General features: G+C 32.3%; 1 protein-coding gene across 1 annotated transcript; it reads left to right on the top strand.

Moving 5' to 3' along the window:
• Positions 1 to 3755: 3755 nt before the first annotated feature.
• On the top strand, positions 3756 to 22344 carry LOC110039193 (40S ribosomal protein S19-1-like; the record flags this gene model as incomplete). Its single annotated transcript, XM_020744180.1, is given in 4 exon segments — positions 3756 to 3773; positions 21425 to 21515; positions 21607 to 21790; positions 22105 to 22344. Coding segments are annotated over 4 exon segments (366 nt in total), but the record flags the coding sequence as incomplete, so codon positions are not given.
• Positions 22345 to 23481: the final 1137 nt, after the last annotated feature.

The raw sequence follows: 23481 nt of genomic DNA, 5'->3' as shown, positions 1-23481 counted from the left end.
TTGGGCTAGGTTATCCATGTCAATTGACCCAATTGATTGATCAACATTGTGTAGATGATTGTCATGAAGATTTTTGGTGAAGGGTTGAAGTGATTTTGAGTTCAATTGGTAGGTCAATTTGAAAGATTTTTGAAATTTGGTCAATTTGGGCATGTTGGGTTAGACAGTCTAGGTTGGGCTAGCCTTGGGCTAAATCTAAATTGAATTGTTCAAATGGTTAAGGGAGATGTTGTGAAGATTTTTCATGAAGGGATAGAGTGGAAATTTTGGGGTTAAGACCCTCAATTTGGTGAGATTTTGAGACATGACCAATTCGGGGCAAATTTGGGGCTTTTGGACTTAGGTTGAAATCAAATGAAATTGAGGTTTCACCAAGGCCAATTGAAGGTCAATTTTTTGATGTATGGGGATACTATGAAGATTTTTCAACACAAATTGTGGCCAATTGAGTGGGCTATAGGTTTAATTTGGTAGAACCAAGTCATAGGGCCAAAATTGGGTTTTGATCTAAATCAAAATTGGGTTCAAATCATGGGCCAATTGATCTTGGATTTGGATTTTTTTGTCATATTGAAGGTAAATATGAGTTTGAGATTGAAATTTGGGGAGATTGAGATCGAATTGATGGACATTTGGAGTGATTTGGGGAAAATATGGGCCTTTAAAGGGTAATTTGGGGTTTTTGATCAAAGATGGTTAAATTGGCCAAATTGGGTCATATGATAGTTGAACAAAATGAAATTGAGAATATTTGGGAGGTTTTAGAAATTTTTGGGATTTTTTGGAATTTTTGGAATTTTGGGGTACGGAGGGGTATTTTGGTAATTTGGCCAATTTTGGTGATTTTGGGTAGTTTGGGTGTTTTCAAGGTGTTTGAAATGATTTTTTGGGTCAAGTTGGGTATTCTGGCTAGATTTGAAAATTTTGGCTAATTTTGGGGTCTCAAAGGTATCTAGGTAATTGGGGGGAGTTTATGAGCAAAAGGCTAAGTTGGGTATGTTAGTAGAGTTGGAGTGCCAACCACCATTAATAAGCCATGGACCAATGGAAACCCCATTAAACCCCATTTTAATGTAGTGGTCTTAACCAAACCCTAGCCTAGGGCTAATGGGTTTATGGAACCACCTACAGGAGTCTCCCAAAAGTATCAAGGGACCAAAGCCTAGAAGTTCTGGGTTTAGGGTAGTGAGTGATTGTGAGTGCAAGTGATTGCAAGTGAGTGCCTTTGCCCTAGACCAACACCCAGGATCAACCCTAAGATCCAGCAGTCCTAAGGGTGACCCATCTTGAGTTTCCCCCATAGTGACCCCACCTACTAAGTGCTAGAGGTTAGGACGAATATGTGGAACTCCATATCGAGTAAAGAAGAGTGTATAATTTCTAATGGTGAGGGTTCCATGTCTAGTTTTCTAAGAATAATCAATGGGAAAGTCCTATGGCTAGACCTTTGGCTACTAAAGAGGAAAAACTAAACCTCAACCAAAAGGGAGGTCAACAAAGGTTTAATTATGATTACATTTGGGCTTGAGGTCTGATGGCATCAGATAGAGAGCTTAGTCGAATTTCAAGGGACCCTTAGTACATGGCTCAAAATTTGGTTCTTGGTTGATTTGATTAGCATCCTAGGAGGCTAACCAATGCAGGATAAGGTTAAGCAAAGGCTAATTCCAAGGTTTAGGTTAATTTGGATTTTAAGTTTAAAATAAGGGTTTGGGCTAAAAATTGGATTTGGGCTTGAATTGGGCTTGGTTTAAAAATTAATAGAAGGGTCCAATAGGTCTAGGGGAATGTCATGAAGAGTTTAGGAAGTGAATTGGGTGAAATTGAATTGGTCACATGGTTCAATTTAATGGAATTTGAAGTTGAGACAATTTTTGGGTACTAAACTTGGACTTGGTTTTAGATTAGGTTTGGGTTTGGATTTGGGTCATGTGAAGGCTTAATTTGGTTTAGGAAATTGTCATGAGGAATTTAGGATTTGAAATTAGAGAAATTGGATTGGTTATGGAGCTCAATTTGGTGAATTTTGGATTTTAGGTCAATATGAGGCTAATGGGTTAGGGGTTGAAATTAAGGTTTATAATCAATGTTCAATTGGGTTGGATTTTGGTTTTAATTGGGCTAGAACATGATGAATTTGAACGTGGAGTTGGAAATGGGGAAGTTTGAAATTAAGTTGGTGGAAATTGGGGGTGAATTGGAGATTTTGGGTACTTAGGGGCAATTTAGGAATTTTGGTCAATTTTTGTGGATTTAGATGCAATTGGGCCCATTGAGTGGCTAGGATTGGTTTAAGGGAGGTTTGGAATGATTTTGGAGGTTTTGAGAATTTTTGGGACATGACGAGTATTTTGGTAATTTTGGCAATTTAGGATTAAAATTGATATTTTATTAAAAATTGGGCATTTTGACGAATTTTGATAAATTTGGGGTAATTAAGTTATGTGAAAAGGTTTAAAATGATTTTTGGGGTAAAATTGGGTGAAATTAGAGTTTTGGCAAATTTTGGGATTTTGGGGGTAATTTGGTAAACTGGCTAATTTTGGATAGATTTGGGGAATTTTGGGTGACATTGGGTAATTGGGATGGTAAAGGTCAATTTGGATAAGTTTGAGATGAATTTAAGGATTTTGACAATTTTGGGGGTTTTAGGGTTTTAAGAACGTTTTGGTAATTTTGGGTGGTTTGGTTGAACTTAAGAACTGGTTGGATATGGTGTCCATGCAAATCATGCAAACTGTCCCCTAAGGCTAAAAAGGCTTATGGGGAAGCTCTCTTTGGACCCTCTACAAGTTGGTCTTAGCCAATTTAACCAATGTCTAAGAGCTTGGGACTATCTACTCAAGTTTTCAAAAGTGCAAAGGGAAATAGGTCAATGTGTGCGATTTTGGGGTTTTAGGACAAGTGGGGAGTTGTGGTGTGCTTGAGTGTGTGAAAGACCAATCCCTTGCCACCAAGGGTCACCTTAAATTCATCAGTTCTATAGGGACTCACCCTTGAATCCTCACATGTTGTCTAGACCTTTCAAGTACTGGAGGTTCATGACAATCCATGTAGGGTTTCAAAGTGAGCTAGGAGGTGGTTTGAATTTCTATGGAGGTGGATTCCATCTCTAATCTTTTATGACAATTAAAAGAAAAGTCCCATGGTTAGATCCTAAGTACTAAAAAGAAAAATAGAGCACCAAAAATGATGTCAACATCACTCTCTCATTTCTATAATTGTACAAAAGACCTTATATAAATAAAAGACTAGACAATGAATAAAGAAACCCTGGTCTGATGACTTTTTCTCGGTCTCTCTGCTGAGAATTTACAGACGCTTTATTCCCTCTCCTCTTCCCAGCTTTAATCTCGAGAAATATATATCCAAAAGACAATTCAAAATTCAACATTAATAATAATAATCAGGTATAATATTCATATTAGAACTTATTAATGCAGTATAATAATATTTTAAATAAATCCATATTCATTTATATTAAATTTAAGAATAAAATAAAATATATTTATTCAATAATATTTTATTTTCTTATTTAACTTATATTTGTGCAGGATACCCACCAACCGTGGATTCGGCACCGATATAAATTATTCTCCTCCATTCTGGCAGAAACCCTATTCCCAGTGAGTTGCGGCGGTTGTTGGGAAGAGAAGATCGAGCATGGAGACGGCGAAGGTCGGTCGAACTGTAAAGGATGTGTCCCCGCACGAGTTTGTCTTTGTCAAGGCGTACTCAGCCCATACTCAGCCCATTTGAAACGATCTGGCAAGGTTAATTTTTTCTCCGAGTTTTTGTTTTTAATTAAAAAACCTGTTTCTCTTGTCATTCTCTGATTTCGGGAGTTGTATGAATGTAAATATTTTTTCGTTCAAGCTAGTTTCTTTAATAAATTAAGAATATTTTTTCTTTATTTGTGTCAGCCTCCTATTTTTCTTTTGTAATCGATTGGGATGATTGAAGTTTTGCTTTGACTTCAGTAACTATTGTGTCCCAATGGATTAGTTGGTCATGATTGTCTATATGTTTGCTCCTTTGCTTTTCTCATGGTTTTGTTTGATAAAATATAATAATTCATTTTCATGCAAAATACTTTTAAATTATTCCAGTAGTCTTAGAGCAGAGGGCATAAATTTAGCAATTTCTTTGATTCTACAATCGAACCACTAGTTATGAAATGTTATATAAATAATTTTCTCCATTAGAAGTGTTAGAAGAATATCTTTATTTTCTTCTACAAGTATTACCTTTACTAGGTGAATTTTTGGTTTTATATAGATTTTTGAAGTATTTTCTTAGTTATTCCCAAGATTTGTTGATTTGATGCTATAGAAGATAATTCTGCGTCTGATTTTGGGAATTTTGTTTTAAAATATTTAGGGAAACTAATAATCTTACTTTTAACCCTGCTATTGAGCGTTGATACAGCTAAATGCCATGTTTTTTATGTGTTCTTCAGTTTGTCTCATTAAACCCATGAGCTTGTTTATTATTTATATATTCTTCTTATAAGAAATTTTAGGAGCTATGCATACATATAATTGGGTCTTGGCTTGTTTTATTTGATGAATGTACAGTTTTTCATGTTTTTCTTTTCTTCCCTTACTTTTCGCATTGATCTTGCCTTTTAGTTTATAGCTATTTGGGGTTAGGTGGAGCTTTTGGTTGGGCTCTTTTCTTTATGAATTGTGATCTATTTTATTTATCATGTATGGAATATTTCTTCTGCGCTCCTCTTTATTTATTTTTGTTTAATCAGATGCAATAGTTCATTTTGATGCAAGATTTATTTGTAAACTAAAGAGTCTTGAACTGAGAATATGTATTTTATTAATTGTTTGATTCTACAAGCACCTTATTTGCGAAAGGCTGAGTTCAACCAGAATTTACTTCCATATTTGGAAAAAATTTGGAATAAAGGTTTAATTTTTGCCTTCACTTTTGGATTTTGATCCGTATTTATATCATGTAGCTTTACCACTACTGGAAACAATTGCAAGTAGCTTGTAGGGCTATCATCATTATTTATGAACTTGAACTTGGGTGATCTGTCCACGACTAGAATGAATCTTATGTTAGGCTAAGTGTAGGTTCAAATGTGCTAAAGCTGAAGAATCTATGGATAAGTTGATTGAAGAATCCTCTACAACAAACTATCTACATTTTTTTTTCTAGTTCTCCTTATTTTTGAATTGCTGGCAACCTGTGATACAGTAGCATTACGCTTTCAGCTTGCCACTGTGTAACTTGCAATAAATGTTTAAGCATTGAGAGATAACTTGTAGTTACAGTGCTTGTATAGCTATTGCTTAGAAATTTATTCTGGTTTGAATGGTAGACTTGTAGGAGGTTCAGCCGCAAATGTCCTCATTATAATTATAAATTTAGCTCACCCGCCTTCTATCTTTTTTGTGGCAGCTGCTGATTTTCAGGGATGAATGTGCTAGGTTTTGCTGTCCATTTGAATGGGTGGATGAGGGTCATGCATAAAAGTTGCTTTGAATGTGTGTATGTTAGAAATAATTCTTGTATACTTTGGTCACTAGCTTCATATTTTGCAGATCTGAAAATATCAACATGTTATTTTATTCTTATTTTTTACTTTATGCTACATGTTTATATTAAAAGTTTTGATAAGATGGTTGCATGAGCTTTTGCATAGTGTTTTTTAGGATTGTTTAATTGCACTGTTTGACAAGGATATCATTTAACAAGAATATCATATATCAACCATATAATTTATCCTTCATTCAGATAATAATCGGTGAGGATACTATGATTGTGCTTAATGCTTAGCTTCTCATATTGGATAATAAGATATTTTGTGGAAGATATGGATGAACAGTTTGTATGGCTGAAAAAGTAAGGATATCTATTGGAGGTGATTTAAATTGGCATAAAGGTTAAAATAGGATGCATTATGAGAATATTTATGGCGTGAATGTGTTAAGATGGAGAAATATAATGGGAGATGACCCCTATTGTGCATCTTTCAATAGTAAATACAAAGCTTACATGAATTTTTAGTTATTTGCAAAATGGTAAATATCCTATTACAAATAACATTATGCACTTTAAGGAAAGAAAGCTCTTCTTAAAATGATTATAAAGTAATTTTGGGAGGGTTTCACTATTTAACATAGAGAATTAGTTATGTATGTATTCTTCGGAGTATGAAACAAAGATTCAAAAGAAATTTTTTTCTTGAGGATATGAATTTAGAAAGTCATAAGTGGAGGAAAGTTAAACTACAAATCTTGAAAATTTATTTATGTGATCTAATATTGTGTTGAGCATAATATACTATTTCAAAATAATATTCTTCTATGAATTCAAAGATAAATATAGAGATTTTTTTTTCTTATTCTTGTAATCAAATATAATATGTGATAGCGTTGGTGTAGCTCTTGTGACGAACAAAATTAGAGAAAGTCATCTTAGATGGTTTGGTCAGATTAAGCGTTGACCATCTGATGATCCGATTAGGAGAGTAAATGTTTTAGATTCGACTTATGTTAAAATGGCCAACCCTAAAAATTTCACAAACAATTGAGCCTCATACATAACTTCGCCAGCTGCAAGAAAAAAAAAACATCACCAATCGATTCCTCAAATAAGTTCCAGAACCTGTCAAGGCTAGATTTTGAACGTGAGTAAATTTTGAAAACCCTTTCCTCTAAAATAGTTTCAGGAGACCACAGTTGGCTGGTGACATCAAGGGTTATCAACAACTACATGGGGCAGTTTCAGACTTTATTTAGGGAATGAACTTACTTCCAGGGAATTATAACTGAAAAATAATTCTTATAAACTCTTAATTAACTCGAAAAAAGAAACAAACTCCAAAAAATATAAAAATCATAACTTAAACTCAAAATTATATACACAAACTAATCGCACAAACTCGCAAGCTATATCAAAATTTGAAATTCTTCCTTATCTTCAGTTGGCTAGTTACACTAGTCCAACTACCATTATTTCCATTCAAAGTACTAGATTATTTGCCTTCAAATCTTGATCATCAGGTGTTTGACTGACAATAGTCTTCACCTATAACTTATGTTTACTTGGTCCTAAATCTCATTGATGCTTATAAGAATAGTTGCATTGGCATTCGCTATCAAGAGATCAACCCGTTAAAATTTCAACAATCATGAAACGGTTAATCATTCCAAGCTCCGATGCCCAAATTGATCATAGAATCAGACTGGTCGTCAACAATCTTATACCAATATCAAGGTGAGTCCTCTGTAACTGCATTCTAGTATAATTTTGACAATCAAAATTTTTAGCAAAGCTTTCTCATTAACTTCGAATTTCTTCGAACTTCACCCAAAAAACTCTGAAAATTCGCCAAAACCAAAAAAATTAATGAATACTGGCTTAGTTTCAATCAAAACCACCAAAATTGAAAATCATATCTAAAGCATGGTTTCTATTTACAAGCAACAAAATAAGCAAATATGATCATAAATCTACACAGAATAATAATAATAAAACATCCAAGGCAAGACCTGCGGCTCTCCAACAAGACCCAGACAAAGGAGCACACAAGAGGTCTCTTCCTTGATCCGTTAGGGCCTATTACCAGGTTAAGGAGGGATCCAAGCTTGCATACTAGGTGATCATAGGGCATGAAGTTGTGAATCACGATCTCCGTTATGTTGCCAGGCAAATAATCATCTTCCCTTCTCCCATCGCAAGCTTGGGTAGCAAATTTGAGTCGCTTGGTCGTGCGTGCAACCATGGTGAGAGAGGTGAAGAAGAATGGGAGACGGAGAAGGGTTCCGTTTTTCTGTCTTCTTCGCAGCCAATGCCAGCGGTTGCGCGTCGGCAAACAAACAAATGCTCCGACTCCAGAACTGTATAATGACAATGACAATGCGGGTTCCCCTGTGCCTCCGAAGATCATCCGTACTCGATTGCCCGATAGCGAGAGAAGAGGGGGCCGCAAGAGAAGAGGGCTCGGGTCGAGAGAAGAGAGGGTAGGCTAGTAAAATAAGCGACGCCGTGTAATAGGAAATGCGGGCTGCGGGGTCCAACCCGCGGCTCGCTTTCCGTGAAACTTTTCGGATGCCGCCGTGAAACGCGACTACCAAACAAAAAAAAAAAAACGCGCGGCTTGAGACCGCACCGCTATAAAAAAGCTGCCCCAAACGGGACCTAAATCCCTCTAAGCATGACGCTATGCGGAACAAGAGTTCGAGTAATTCATTCTTTTTTATTTATAGACATTCATTTTCACAAATTTCACATTAAATCTCAACGAAAGATTGCATCACAACATCACAACATCACAACACAACATCACATCATAACACCACATTACATGTCAACACCACGACACAGAAATCTTCCAAATAAAGCTCAAACGTACCAAATCTAAATAAATTCTTAAGCTTGTGTAATATCTAGCATATAATGTGTATTAGGCCATGAGGGTTCCTGCTTATTAAGTTTTGTTGTTGTTTTAATATTCTAAATTGACTTGAAATTTAATTTTGTTTTGGGATGGTTTCGATATAAGTGATTAGTGATGTTAAGAATTTTATTTGAATTCTTGTTTTTGTTGATTTATTTAATCTAAGGTTTCAAGAATAATCAAAGATACAACAAGCTCATTGTATAGATGAACTTTGCTATCCAAGGCATCCCAAGCATAATGAAGTGTATACTTTACTCAAGGACTATAGTAAGGCACCACAATACCTTCAAAACAACCTGAAAAAGTTTTATGAATTTCTTTATTTTGGCTTTTTAATTATTTCTACTTATATTACTTTAGAAAAAGTAGTAAAACAATGTCTAAAAAATATAAGAAAATATTTAGAGATTGAGAACAATCAAAGAATAATCCAATAAAAAATTAAGATTAATTTGATATTATTTATTGTTTATATATTTTAGTTATTTTTATATTTTTTATTTATAAAAGCATTGAAAGAATAATAATAGTTTCTCTTAAAGTGATGGGAAAATTTCTAGAAACTGAGGAAAACAAAGAACATCCCCATAAAATTTGAGATTATTTTAAATTAATTTGTAATTTTAATATATTTTAAGTGTTTAAATGTTTAGGTTTTCCTTTTCAACCAAATTAACTCCAAATTCAATGAAACTTTCTCGAGATTTGGGGTGATCTTTTTAGAGGTCAATTGATGTATTTTATATTTTTTAAGATTTATTTGATTTATTTGAATTATTTAATTCTAGTTTCTAATTTATTTTTCTATAATTCTAGGGTTTTCTAGTGAAAATTTGTTTTATAATTTTAGGAACATCTTGATTAATAATGAAATTAATTAATCCTAAGATATGGTTTTGTTATTTTTGGACCAAATAAATACAAATAATAGAAAAAGTTTGATCCATAGACTCTTTTAGCCCAAAAATACTCTGCAATTTTTACAAATTTTTTTTATAATATTTAGGGATTATTTCTATTTCTTTTCATTATTTATTTTATATTTGTCTAAAGGGATAAGTAACATAGTTTTTATTTAGGTTTTCATCAACTTAAAAGGTTTGTGAAGTGTTTTAAATCGTAACTGAGAATTTTAATTTTAGATTTCTTTTATTCATATTTTATCAAGTTTTATATGAATTTAATGTAAATTTTATTTAATTTAATTCATTTTTTCAAATTTCAATGAAATAATTCTTAGGGGTTAACCGTTGAAACGCATCTATACAGATTTAAGCTTGATTGAGTTTATTTTTTCCATTTAATTTTATTTAATTTTAGTTTTGCCATTTCTTTAGTTAGTTTAATTCTATTTAAAATAAATTAGGACATTCTTGAATTACCCTTTAGTTATGGATGGTCTTAGTGGACATTTACAGGAGGATGTACCTTGGTGTATGCTTTTTGCTAATTACATCCTTCTCGTGGATAAGACGAGAAAAAAACTCAGGTAAAACTTGAATTATGGAGGTCTACATTGGAGTTTAACGACCTTTTGAGTGGAAATAAATCTGAATACATGGAATGTAATTTTTGTAGTAGTAGCTCAAATGAAAGAAGCATAACTTTTGGTGATCAAATTATTAAAAGGTGTGACTCGAGTCTGCTGTTCAAAACAATGGTAATATAGTTGGAGATGTTAATAGTAGAATTCAAGTTGGTTGGTTGAAGTGGAGGAATGCTTTGGGCCTTTTGTGTGATAGAAAAGTACCGCTTAATTTGAAAGGAAAATTTTATAAGATGGTGGTGAGATCTGCACTGCTCTATGGTGATGAATGTTTGCCTTTAAAAGAGAAGCATAATACTAAGTTAAGTGTTGCGTTAAGTGTTGCTGAGATGAGAACACTTAGGTGGATGAGTGACTTGACACTTAGAGATAAAATGAGAAATGAATATATTTGTGATGGGGTTGGTGTAGCTCCAGTGCGGACAAAGTTAGAGAAAATCATCTTAGATGGTTTGGTCACATTAAACGTCGACCATCTGATGATCCGATTAGGAGAGGAGATGTTTTAGATTCGACTTATGTTAAGAAAGGCAGGGGTAGCCCTAGGAAGTCTTGGACTTATTGTATAAAAAATGATCTTAGTTTATTAGAATTAAATGAAAAATATGACACTAAATAGGACGCAATGGAGAAAAAGGATTCATGTAGCCAACCCCACGTATTGGGATTAAGGCTTTATTATTGTTGTATTCTTGAAGTTTTAATCATCTTATATTCACTAAGTTCATATAGGTTTTTTTTAAATTTAATTTGAATTTTTTATGAATATTTAAAGTAAATTACATTTTATTTATTTATTTAAATCTCTATATTCTTATTAATTTAACGAAGGTTAATGTAGCACTTGTTTTACATTGGCACATGTGGAATGGAGATTTTACAACCGTGGTGTAAAGGTAAAGCATGTGTTGAAATCTAGTTGTTCGTTCAATTACTGGGCGATCTTGATTAACCCTATTGTTTTAAAGGGTATTTGAACCGTTTAGAATATGATGGAATTTCTATTGTTCATTATGTTTAAGTAGAATGGATGACAATTGCGTCGTCTTCTACCTGTAGCTCAGGATGGAGACTATCCATAGTTTTGGCTTTGATTCAAGCAGTCCAGTGTGAATTTTTTTGAATCTTTTGTATTGAGATGGATTGAACTAATTTTTAAGTTTGTTTCACAATGTATGATGATGTATGCAAAGTAGGGTAATTATGGGTTACCTCATTTTGTGTAGTTTGGGCTACAATTAGTTGATTCTCAAGCTTTGTTTGGACTATAGGAGCAACTCCCCTGAAGACTATAAATTTAAATAATATTTGGATGACTGATGATGGTTGGTGATCTTCTGATGAGATTATTGAATAGAAAATGCCATGAGTATTTAGTTTGCTATTTAATTTTGGTGGAATGTCAAGGATTTTTTTTAATACTAAAACTTGTTTGTGCTAATTTGGAAGATCTTTCTAGGGAAGGTTGGTTAAAAGGCTAAAAATGTTTGGATGGTTGGTTAACTTAAGTTGCGTATTTATGATTTGAATGTTTTGATATAAATGAGTTTGTACGGGTGTCGAGAAATATAGAATAAGATTATGTCTTAGTATTTTCTATCTTTGCTAAGAACCATGAATAGGTGTTTGGAATGATTGTAAGACATTTGTTGCTGGTTTGTTGAGCTTAAAGATACTTATAAAGTGTTGGAAGAGTGATAAAGACTGTAGAGCAGTTGTTATGTAGGGATAGTAAATTACTTGATGAAAAAATGTTAAATATATATCCTCCCTTAAAAAATTGTGCACTTGAAGCTACCAAACACAAACCTAAAAAGAAAAAAAATTCACTTAAACTATTTCATTTGATAATTGAAACTTCATTACATAATAACCCTATATATTTAACATAATTTATGAAGAAGATGGGAATTTTGGAGAGAGGTAGGCAGTCATTAATTTATTTCATTTTTTATTAAATGGTTAGCCAATATATGCTACCAAATTTAACAATTTAAACCTTTTAAATAATAATTTTAAATAATAAAATTTAAAATTCAAATAATCCTTATTAATTTGGTATTATGATTGAGCCTTGATAGGGCTCAAGGTTGGGCCTTTTCTTAGACTTTTATTTGGGCTTCTCTTTGCTTGGCTATTGATTGTACTTGATATTTCACTTATATTCTTATGATTTGTTTTTCTAGATCTTGATTATATCTTTACACCACTATATCTTCTCCATTTAAAATATAATTCTTTGCTTATATTAATAATCTTATTCTTTTGCATCATTTCTCTCTTTTATAAAAAATTCTACTCTATATAATTAAACGACTGACAATCGAAATAGGAAATAAGCATGCAACATGAGTAGAATAAAAATATGAAAATACTAAATTGCAAAAATATAAAATCAAATAAATTTGCAACATAATTTTGATATTACTTTTTTTCCTAAAGTAAAAAAAAAATCTAATAACCATTTAAAAGTTTTAACCTTGGTCACCAAATCAAAGATTAGCTTAAATTATATGATTGATTGGAAATTTTAAAAGTTATAGGTTATTGAGGAATAAGAAACTAAATAATGAATATGGGAAAATATTAATGAAAACACATATGATGCAAGTTTGAAAACCCCACTACAGTTATCGAACATGAAAATGAATTACCAAATTTATCATCACATGCATGCTAATGAATCCTCACTAAAATCTATTACCAAAATTATGGTGCTGAAATTGATTCTAAACATGTTTTCAACGATTAAGCCATTAGTCACAACCTAAGGGGAAGAAATACAAAAGAAAATCCAGTTGCTACATTGCAAAAATGTGAGTTTAGACTTTGATATCAGATATGACGGTGGTAGGTGGTCTTTTAGTGAAATTACTGATTATAACAACCATGAATTTTTAGTGTAGTATCCAGAGATGAGATTTGGAATTTTTAGGTGGAATATTAAGAAATTTTGGAGGAAAAAAGAGGCGACCATTTATGGATGATGGTGCCAATCATTTCTATTCTTTTTATCTTTCATTTTTTAATTTAAATTGATAGTCAATATAGGTTTCTAAATTTTAAAATTCAAAGCTTCTAGAAATTAAATTTGAAATTTAAATAATAAATATTTAAAATTTGATTGTTTCTCTTTATTTACTTTTTGATGGGTCTTGATTGGGCTTATGCTTGGGCACTTTTTCAGACTATTGGGATGCTTTTTGCTTAAGCAACTGATTGTAGTTGAGATTTCACTTTTATTCTTATAGTTAGGCCTTTCATGTTTTGATCAAATTTTTTTTTTTGCTTCATTCAATTCTCCTTCATATAAAATGTAATCTCCATTTATACAAGTAAGCTTATGTTATTCTATATCAATGAGTAGACTGGTCAAGGCAATGAGAGATTCAATGGGATTTGAGGACGTGGATTGAATGAAAACTGAGCTTGGGAGAGGCTTAGGGATAGTTGCTAGAACTCTAGGGATTGATTTGAGTAAAAAAGTGTGAACCCTTGAACATTGAATGTGGAGTTCTTTGTAGGCTGATTTCAGGTTTTCCGTAACCCATTTCAAGTGCTTTTATGAAATTTTTAGCTAGGCAACTGTTGGGGAGGATCCATTGGAGTGCTGCTATGTGGCCAAGAATGTTCCAACCTTTTGAGAGCACTAGGTAGGCCATTAAGATTGAACCAATGGTCAATCATGATGGCAATACATGGGATTCCAGTCAAGTGGCCCACTGCTAGCCTAGGGATGGCTAGTGCTGCTTGGAAGGATCTAGATGTGGGTCCACAAAGCACCGAATTGGATCAAACTAGTACAAGCACTGAGTGTAGCTTTATTTGGTGCCTATTAGTTAGGCTGGTTCAATCCTTGGATTAGCCAAATTAGGTTGGATCTGGCTTGTTAGCTAACTAAACTCCTAAGTAAATTGATAATGAAATTTGGTTGCAGTTGAGCTTCATTAGATAGGGTTTGATGCAATATAACTTAATGGGTGAATGGGCTGTTGAGTGGAATTAGTGTTTAATTGAATTTTCATTTCACTTTGGATGGCTTGATAGTCCTTCAAAGATGCTTAGCCGATTTTTGTTGGATTTGATTTTGGTTTATGTTGATTAATGGTTAAAATAACCTTATTGGGTGTTTTGGAACGAAGGGATTAAACTTCTGGTTTGAGTGTTCGGTTTCCTTCAAGTATGGTTTTTATTGCTTGATAAACTTTTTAAGTTTATTAAAAATCAACTTTATGAAGGAAATTAATGGTCTCACCATGTGGTCCCCACTTTATCCCAGGTTAATTTGGTCAGTGTTGGTTAACTAAGAGTTGCAAAAGATCTTATGCGATTTAGGGATGATCTTAAGCCACTTTTTGAGTTCATGGTTGTGGATTCATTGGACCCTTAATTGATCATCTTCGGTCACATGGTCAAATGGTTTTGGTCATGGCCCATCTTTGGTCAAACTTGGCTTCAAAGTGGTCTGGAGTCGTATTTGATCAAAGGTGAGGTCATATGGATGATTAATCCAAAATTATTGGTTTTTTTACTTTGAATGGCATTTTGGTAATTTTGGGTGGTTGTATGGCAGTCAAATTGGGTTAAACAACCTTTTTGGGTCCATGGATGGGCTCAAAGGGAGACTAGGGCCTCTTATGATGATTTCTAAGGCTTAGGAGATTTTAGGTAAACCAAGGGTATCTAGGTAATATTAGTTAAAGGGTTCAGTTTTAGCTTTAACATTGTTTGATTTTGGATTTAAGTTTTTTAAATTTTAAGATGATCTAAATTAGATTTGGTTTTGGAAGTGGCTTGATTTGTTTCTTATGCCAACATGTGGTGGCAAGAAAGGCTTTAGGTGAATCCATAAGGTTTTGTAGGTAATAAGATTAACCAAGTCCAGTCAAACTAGGTTCCTAAAATCCGCCTAACCAAGTTACTAAGAAATTTTTAGCACTAAAGATCAAAAACCTATATGCTAAGATCAACCTTTGAGAAAGTTGCCTCATTCAAAAAATGAGATCAACGATAACTTGCTAATGATTGAAGATAAGTTTATAAGTGCAACAAGCTAGGATTTTATTACTTGAGCTAAATCTAATTTTGGATAAAGTTGGCTAGATCAAATAAAAATCGTTGTATAAGTTCTAGGGGAGTTCACAAAATTGATTTTACACTTGTAAAAGGATTTGGTGTAGTGAGGATATAAAAAAAACTATTTAGGAAAATAAATGTATTTTAATGTTTAGACATAACAATTATATGAAAACTAGAAATCTAAAAGATTTAGTTTATAGAGAAAAATTTATGGCTTTTATATAATTTGTAATGTGTGCTTGGTTTTAAAGTAAGGGAAAGTTGGATGCATATAGCATCTAATGTCATATATGTCAAAAAAGATATATTAGATGTGATGATGATTGGACCTTGGTTAAAGATAAGATAGAAAATATGAAAATAATTTAAGAATTTATTAAATAAAATTTTATAAGAAAAATTATTCTATAAGTGTATAATGAAAATTGTAATAAAATCTATTATAAATTGCTCCAAAAAAGTGGAGTGCACTTATCTCCAAAAAAAAAAAAGGACTTTTGGTCCATACAAGATATATATTGAGATTTTGAGTGTGATAGATGATAATACAGTAATTCGGTTACATGAATCTTCTTAATGAAGTTTTGACAATCACGATGATATACTAAGGGTGTGTTTGGGGCAGTGGTGTGGTGGTGGTGCGGTGCTGTACCACACATTTTTGGTGTTTGGAAAAACTGTGCTTTACTTGCTTTTTCAAATAGCTGCGGTGAAAAACTCTATTTTGCATTTGACCTGGCCAAGTGCGGTGCCTGCTAGAAGGCTCCGATCTAATTTAAAAAAAAATTGTTATAGTCATCATAGCTTTTTGAATATCAGTTTTTTCCGTAGTAGATTCACAACTATTTCTTCAAACAACTGCAACCGCCCTAAAAAGACCCTAAGTGAATGCAAATATTTGGAAAATCATTTGTTTATCAATGTTTATTTAGGAATGTCATATTGAAGATTGTGTTGATGATAAGAATCAAATGATGCATTAGTAATGGAATATGTGCTTAAAAATTGCATCGATTTTATAATGTCAAAATGGGTTTATAATAGGAAGATTTATTATGAAATTATTTTTTGTTAGATAATTATTGAAAAAAATATAGGGTGTAAATAAAAAATCTTTATTTGATTTTATATGTTTGGAGAATTGAGTAGAATAATCTCATTGATATGAAAAAGGGGTATAAATACAGGTTACATAAATTATAAAATAGAAAAGATATAACACTCATATCACTCGGAATCAATTCCTTTCCTAATAACCACTCGGAGATAAAAGGAAATACATAAAGTAGGAAATAATTGGAAATGAAATAAATTAATATCAATAACTTGTAATAGATTTTATTGATCTTGAGAAGATATTTTTCATGTTATTCACAATTTATTTGGCTTGCATAAAATAGAAAGTTGCGCCAACAACATGCTGAAGTTATTAAGGATAATGTGCAATGGAGAACTAGGTAGAAGTTCAAAAAATTGTAATTGACTAAAATTTTGAATTATAGTAGGATTCCATTAATGATTAGCATTGCAGCCACATCTTTTTTGTATTAGTTTTAGAGATGCTTATAAAATATCTTCAAAATGAGATGTTTTGGTGCATACTTTGTATAAACAATATATATTTAATTAGTGAGATATTTACTAAAATAAGTAAAAAATAAACAACTAAATATTTAGAATATAGATGGCTTATAATTAGTTAAACAATGATAGTGTGATGAAATTTTAGTGGGTGTAATGTTAACTATTATCAATTAATATTTTTAGAAAACAAATTAATACTTAATTGAATCATATTTAAGTACCTTGGTTCAAGGTTGAAGTTGAGAATTGAAGCATTTTGCTTAAGGGTGGTCAGGATTAACCTCGAGGTGAAAGCCTCGAGTTAAAGAAAAGTGCTTAGAAAATAAATTTCAAATGTGCCCTAAAATGACATCAAATAAATTTAGTTCAACATCATAGATCTGACGATCATATAGCAAGAAAAAATGTAAAATTTAATTTTCATGCTAACCTGAAGTGTTTGAAATAAAGATTTATGATAAGCGCTTAAAATTTGTCATAAAGATTATGATCCATAACAACCTCTTCTTCATTGTAACGTTTTCAAAGACTTATCATATGTAAGAATTCAATCATTTTATGTTAAAATTTCATTATTATATTCTACATCTGTATAATCATTGTATTTTTTCTTATTCTATATATCAATCAACTTAGAATTCAATATGATTTAAAATAGTGTTAAATTAAAAACAAAAATAAATTATCTATTATAGTTAAATAATCTTTTTGACTTTTTCATGGTTAATTTCACTTTTCTTTTTTCTTTTGAATGATTATAAAGTAGAATTTGGTCTCAATTTAGTAACCCTTCCAATGTTAGCAATGTTATTTTTTCTTACATTAGCTTTCAAGGCATATTTTTATTCTTCAAATTTAACTTTTATTATGATTGTTTGCTTAATTTCTTACTTGTATACTTTCTCATCAAGCTTAATTCTCTAGATTGATTGTAAATAAATATGTTAATTTTTTTTGTTTTTTTAGCACAACATATTTATGTTGTGGTGTTCCAACTTCCAAGCATCGGATGATGATTTGGCCAACGCTAGAAGTCCATTAAAGATGTCCCTCTTTTCCTACATTAACATCCTGTCTATGGCCATATATATGCTTGCATTATTCATGATCTCTTGAGCAACTATGCTCTCATTTACCTCTTCAATAATTTCTTCAAGCATTTTAAGTATCAGAGATGCATCTTTAACAAATGTTGATGTATCAATAGAATTTTTAACCAAGTCGCCTATGGATTGATAACAAGAAAGTTGATAATGTTTTTTTTTTCTCTGATGTCCAATTAATCATATGATAATTTCATAAAATTTACCCATTTCTTATCTTCTGCACCTATCAATCAACTTTATTGTGCCTTCCACACTGCGTGGAATTCCAATTTCATGAATATATCTTTTAACATCTAAGCATACTGCAGTCTAATGTTCTTTTATCGAAGTTCAAGGAGAGATTTTTGATATTCATATTCTTCTAAGTTCACTACAAATTTATTCATTGATTTCTGAGTTCTTCTATTAGGAGGAAATAAATTTCAATTGCTATAATTATTATGTTGAGAACCAAAGGAGCTATTTCTAATATTTTCCTAGATTATTCCTTCTGCTTTTTTGAAGTGGCATAAATTTGTTTGAAAAAAGTGCACATTCTTTCTTAACATCATTTTACACTTTTTTCTATTCCCTATTGTTAAGATATGCGCATGCTAGGTGATCTCTTAATCTTTTAGTACCGCTTGTAATTTTATTGCCACTAAATTTTCATGTCAAGTAAACATAGCCTTTGTTGCAACTTTTCGTATTTTGCTTTAGGCGTCATATTTCAACTTGGATCTATTTTTTCTATTGTCCTTTATCATTATAGTAAACTAAAAAACAATATAAAAAAAATTAAAATAAAATCTAAACCCTAAAATTAGTTAAAAGAAAAATCAGTAAAAAGATGAAAAATGGAAACGAAAATAAAATCAGTTAAAAAAAGAACTAGAGCTTAGAAAAATGAAAATTAAATCTTAACATTGAGAAAATAATTAAAAGAAAGAAAATATATACAAGTTTAAATTAAATGAAAAGTAAAATATTTTTTTAAAATTAAGAGATAAAAATGAGAAACAAAAATAAAATTGTAATTCTGAAAGTGAATATTTTAAAAAAATAGTAAAAATTAGTCTAAATAATAGTTGAAAAATGCATTTAAGTAAATAATTTGATTTTCTCTAAAAGAGAAAAAATTCTCTTCATTGCTTTGCTTAAGAAAGAGCATCGCCATTGCCATCACAATAACTTTCAACTCTTCATTGGTTGTAGATCGCCCATTTTGCTGTGGTAGCTGCTTGCTCCTGGCTTGACTGACAGACCTCTCTCTCTCTCTCTCTCTCTCTCTCTCGTCTCTATCCTTAAAAACCGTGTATAAAACTTGAATATAGATATATACACAACCTTTTTTTCTAACGAAAGGCATCTACTTCATCATAACAAAGAAAAAAGGAATAGGTCATGAGATGTTTTATATACACATCATGATGAGGCATGCATCTGGACATGCACGTAGGGCACTTTGTAATCCATGTATTGGATATGTTAAATAGAAAAGTGGGGAAATTTAGTAGGCTACAACTTCTATATTTATGATTAGTGGGTAAAATGCGGAAATGTGTCGAGATTTTTTATATCATAAGATGAAAGATAAATTTAATAAATCATAATTAAGCTGATGATATTATTTGGATGTTTGTTGTTTAGTAGTAATAAAATTATTTGATTTTCAAAAATGAGAATTTGATGTAGGATGCTTAACAAACTTAGGAAGGATAAAATGAAAAGTTATTATGTTAGTTGAACGTTTTGAGTGAATAATTTGAAGACAAAATAGTTGAAAATAGGCTTTGGGTTTGGACATGTACAATGAAGGATAGAATATGCATCTCCCCGGAAGATCATATAAAATTAATATCAGAAGGTTAGAAAGAAGAAATCGTAACACCTCAGGCAACTGTTAGCTAAAAAGAATGAAAAATGAATATTCATAATGCTGACTCCAAAATTTTAGGATGAGCCTTACGATGCTGTGATTCCATCTAAAATCCTTAAGGTAGATGGCACGGTTGGTTATCAACGTACACTAATTGCTAAATATACTAATACTATTTTCTTTAATCTCTCGTTTGATTACAAGGCATTAGATACATGGAGAGAATAGGAGTTTGCAACATTTCTGATGCAGGATGCATGAGATATCTACTTTAAATTCTCATAAATCTATTGTTTAGTGATTTTTTTCTTATTTTATATGGTTTCAAATGTAAGAAATGTTTGTTATTATGAACGATTTATGATTGTAGTTTGTTAACTTGTTCTTTGTACTTTCTAGAACTTTAAAATGAATAGTTGCAATTGCCAAAATCTTTGCACGTTAAATAGGAAAAAAATCTTCAATACACTTTATGGACACTGAAAAAATGTTGTGCGTTGTTTTATTTCATCTTTTATAATACACGGGTTTGTATTTATGTTTCTATGTGCAAAGCATGCAGCATACTTCTTTCAGTAAAAATAGGGATATGAGTTGTCGTATGCATCTTTTTGTTTGATCCCTCCAGTTATACATCTGTACGTGTTACCTCAATAAATTTATGTTTACTAATCCGTATCTAATATGTACATATCCCTGTAATTCTATAAATGCTGTATTTAAAACCTCTATATGTCTATGAATTTTGTGTATTTGTATCTGCACTGTATGTTTGTCTTTGCTGCCTGTATGTGTTCTGTTTTTGTGTTTAGATGATGTGGATGTGGCTTAGATGCATTTGTTCACAAACTGTTTATGCGTCTGCTCACTCCTGTCTGTCTTGTTTTGCATGTACATGCACTTATGTCTATGCAAGCATCTTAAATAGCTGTGTAATGTAGGGCCTTACCTTATTTTTCTTGTTTCTTCAGTATGAAACCGCTGCTTCTTATTTGGGGAATGTTGCGAAAAGTGGGTCACTTTTTATATTATTTTGCTTGTGGATTTAACATTAGATTTGATTAAATGGGACGGACACCTGCGTTTTCACTGATTTATGCCTACATGCATGGGGGCTTATGCATTGTAATGTGTGAGAGCAGATGAATGTTTGCTGATATATCTATCTAAACTTATGCATGTTATTATGTAAACATTTTACATACATAGCACCTGCAACATTGCTATTTACAAATCTAGCACCCCTTTCATTCATTTTTGAAATTCTCACTCAAATGCCAAAATTTATGATAAAACTTAAATTCATATTTTTCTTTTTTTATCGAATTCCCAATTGTTTGATTGTGGCACGCCTAAATGCATCGTGTCAGTAGTTCACGAATATCACTTTGTGCTAGATTTGTAGATAGCAATATTTGCAAACTTATATATGTAATTATCCCAACTTTTATTAAGGAATGCATGTATAAATCCATGTTTTTATTTTTGAATATAATATCCAGCCATATAACTTTATGATGTCTGTTTGTAAATGTCTGATTAGTGATTGTTATGTGTGTTGTTCCGAATGTAATATGACTTGTATCTGACTGAATTTTTATGATAGTATTCTTTTTCTTCAAGACTTGTTAACTCTGTTCAGTTGTGTGCTTTATGCGCTGCATAATTTTTTTTTTTCAATTTTGCCATCTTTTTTTCTGGTTAGTTTTGATGACTGCAGCTAGTTTTTATTGTTTGTTGTTGTGTATTTTTTTTTAAACTAATGTTAAATTATTCACCGATATATCAGTATAATATTGGTCGCTTGTACTCCTGATTATTTGTAGATTGAACTTCCTCACTGGACTGATATTGTTAAGACTGGAAGATTCAAGGAGCTCGCTCCATATGATCCAGATTGGTACTACATTAGAGCTGGTAATGGATTTCATCCTTTATTTTTATTTTGGAAGATTGGCTCGTTACTACCTCCATATAATCATCTGTAAGTTTTTTATTTCATTTGCAGCTTCCATGGCAAGGAAGATCTATTTGAGACAGGGCATTGGAGTAGGTGGCTTTCAGAAGATCTATGGAGGTCGCAAGAGGAACGGTAGCAGGCCACCTCATTTCTGCAAAAGTAGTGGTGCGATTGCTCGTCATATTCTGCAGCAACTAGAAAAGATGAATATCGTTGAAGCCAATGAGAAGGGGTTAGTGTTTTCAGTTAAAGCTAATAATTAACATTTTTTTTCTTCTTCATTTTTTTTCATAAGGGGATGTTGATTCTGTTGCTTCTCTAAACTTTAGCGTAATCTTTCATCTTAACGGTACTTACATAGAACTCAAATAATTATATTTTAATTTTACTAATAAACCGAATTACCTGCTTTCTTTGTTTCTTACACACTATTATGGATGGACAAGAAGGTTGCTACAGTTGAATTTTGCTGTATTTAAGTTTTAGTGCAAGATAAGTCGCATCATTGAATTGGTATGTTATTTATCAAATATTTTCGTCTGCTAGGGGAAGAAGAATTACATCACAGGGCCGCCGTGATCTTGATCAAGTTGCTGGGCGTGTGGTGGTCGTCGCATGAATCTTTAGTGGGCATCTGTCTTTTACAAGTTATTAAGATTTAAATTTCCATCTTCAAATTTTGATTTGTGCTGCTTCCTGTCAATGTGATGTTAAAACGTATTTATTACGTGTACCGTTTACAATTTATTTAATTGGAATTTTGCACTTCTGCTTGGACCTTTGAAACTAGATGTGCCACTCAGTTCTTTTGGAATTAATAACTATTATAAAGTTGTCTTTCTAGTTCTTTGATTGTAATTTTGCGAAGACTTGTCTGTTGGGACTCTTATCCAACGATTTGAATCAAATTTGTTTTAAGATATATCTTATCGATCTTTAGCCATGCTAAGTTTTAGCTATAGCCGTCTAGATTCAGCTTTTGAATATTTCATTAGCAGAGTTTGGACCGCTAAGCTTTTCTAAAGTCAAAATTGAGTTCAAGTTGGCCTACTTAGCTTGAACCCCACTAAAAGCTTATTGATCAGGGCTTGTGTTTTAACCCTAGAGTTAATCTGGACATGACTTTGAGGTCTACTATGTTTTGTCTGTCGTATGATGCTTGGGTATTTGGAATCGATAAGCAAAAATGATGGGGGGCGGCTCATTGGCCTCCTGAAAATGACAACAATGCTGTTAAAGTTTCTATTGATTTTTGGCGTTATGTAATATATATGTTTTTTCGTGCTTCTCTGAGAGTTAGTTTTTAAAGTTGTTTTTGAGAAATTGAAAATAATTATAATTGCTTGCACAGCTTTGTAATCTTATGTTACTAAAAAGGCGTTCTTACAGAGGTCCCCAAGTCATATTTATTATATATAGAGGTCCCCAAACGTTTAATTTATGGCTGAAGGACTCTGTTAAAGGCTCCGTCTTTCTCAAACATTTAATTTACGATTCTTCACCTTCGGCAACTGACAAAGCAGTCATGTTAGACCTCAAACAATTCGTCCTCAGACATAATCCCGTAACCTGCAATGCCGAAGTCCGCGTTGCCGGAATTGATCTCAGGGACTAGAGCATCTCCAGCGGCATCTTCCCCAACTTCTCCCTCCTACCTGCACTGGCTCACCTTGATCTCTCCAATAATATCAAAGGCCCCGTTCCGCCGGAGCTCAACCAATGCTTCAGCTTTCTTCTGCCACGATCGCCATTGATACGGCAGTGTTGCTCTATTTGCACAATACAAGGAGACTTTATTTTTTTTAACCGTTTCCTAATTTCGGAATTTTCTCTGCACCTATTATCTTGTTCTTCCCTTTGCTGGCCTCTTTGCATTGAGAACAAGAGCAGAGAAAACAAAACTTTTAAATTTATTGCCGCCGT

This window comes from Phalaenopsis equestris, unplaced genomic scaffold (genome assembly GCF_001263595.1).
Source record: "Phalaenopsis equestris unplaced genomic scaffold, ASM126359v1 Scaffold235729, whole genome shotgun sequence".
NCBI classification, from domain to species: Eukaryota; Viridiplantae; Streptophyta; class Magnoliopsida; order Asparagales; family Orchidaceae; genus Phalaenopsis; species Phalaenopsis equestris.
This window is presented reverse-complemented; position numbering and strand designations above follow the sequence as displayed.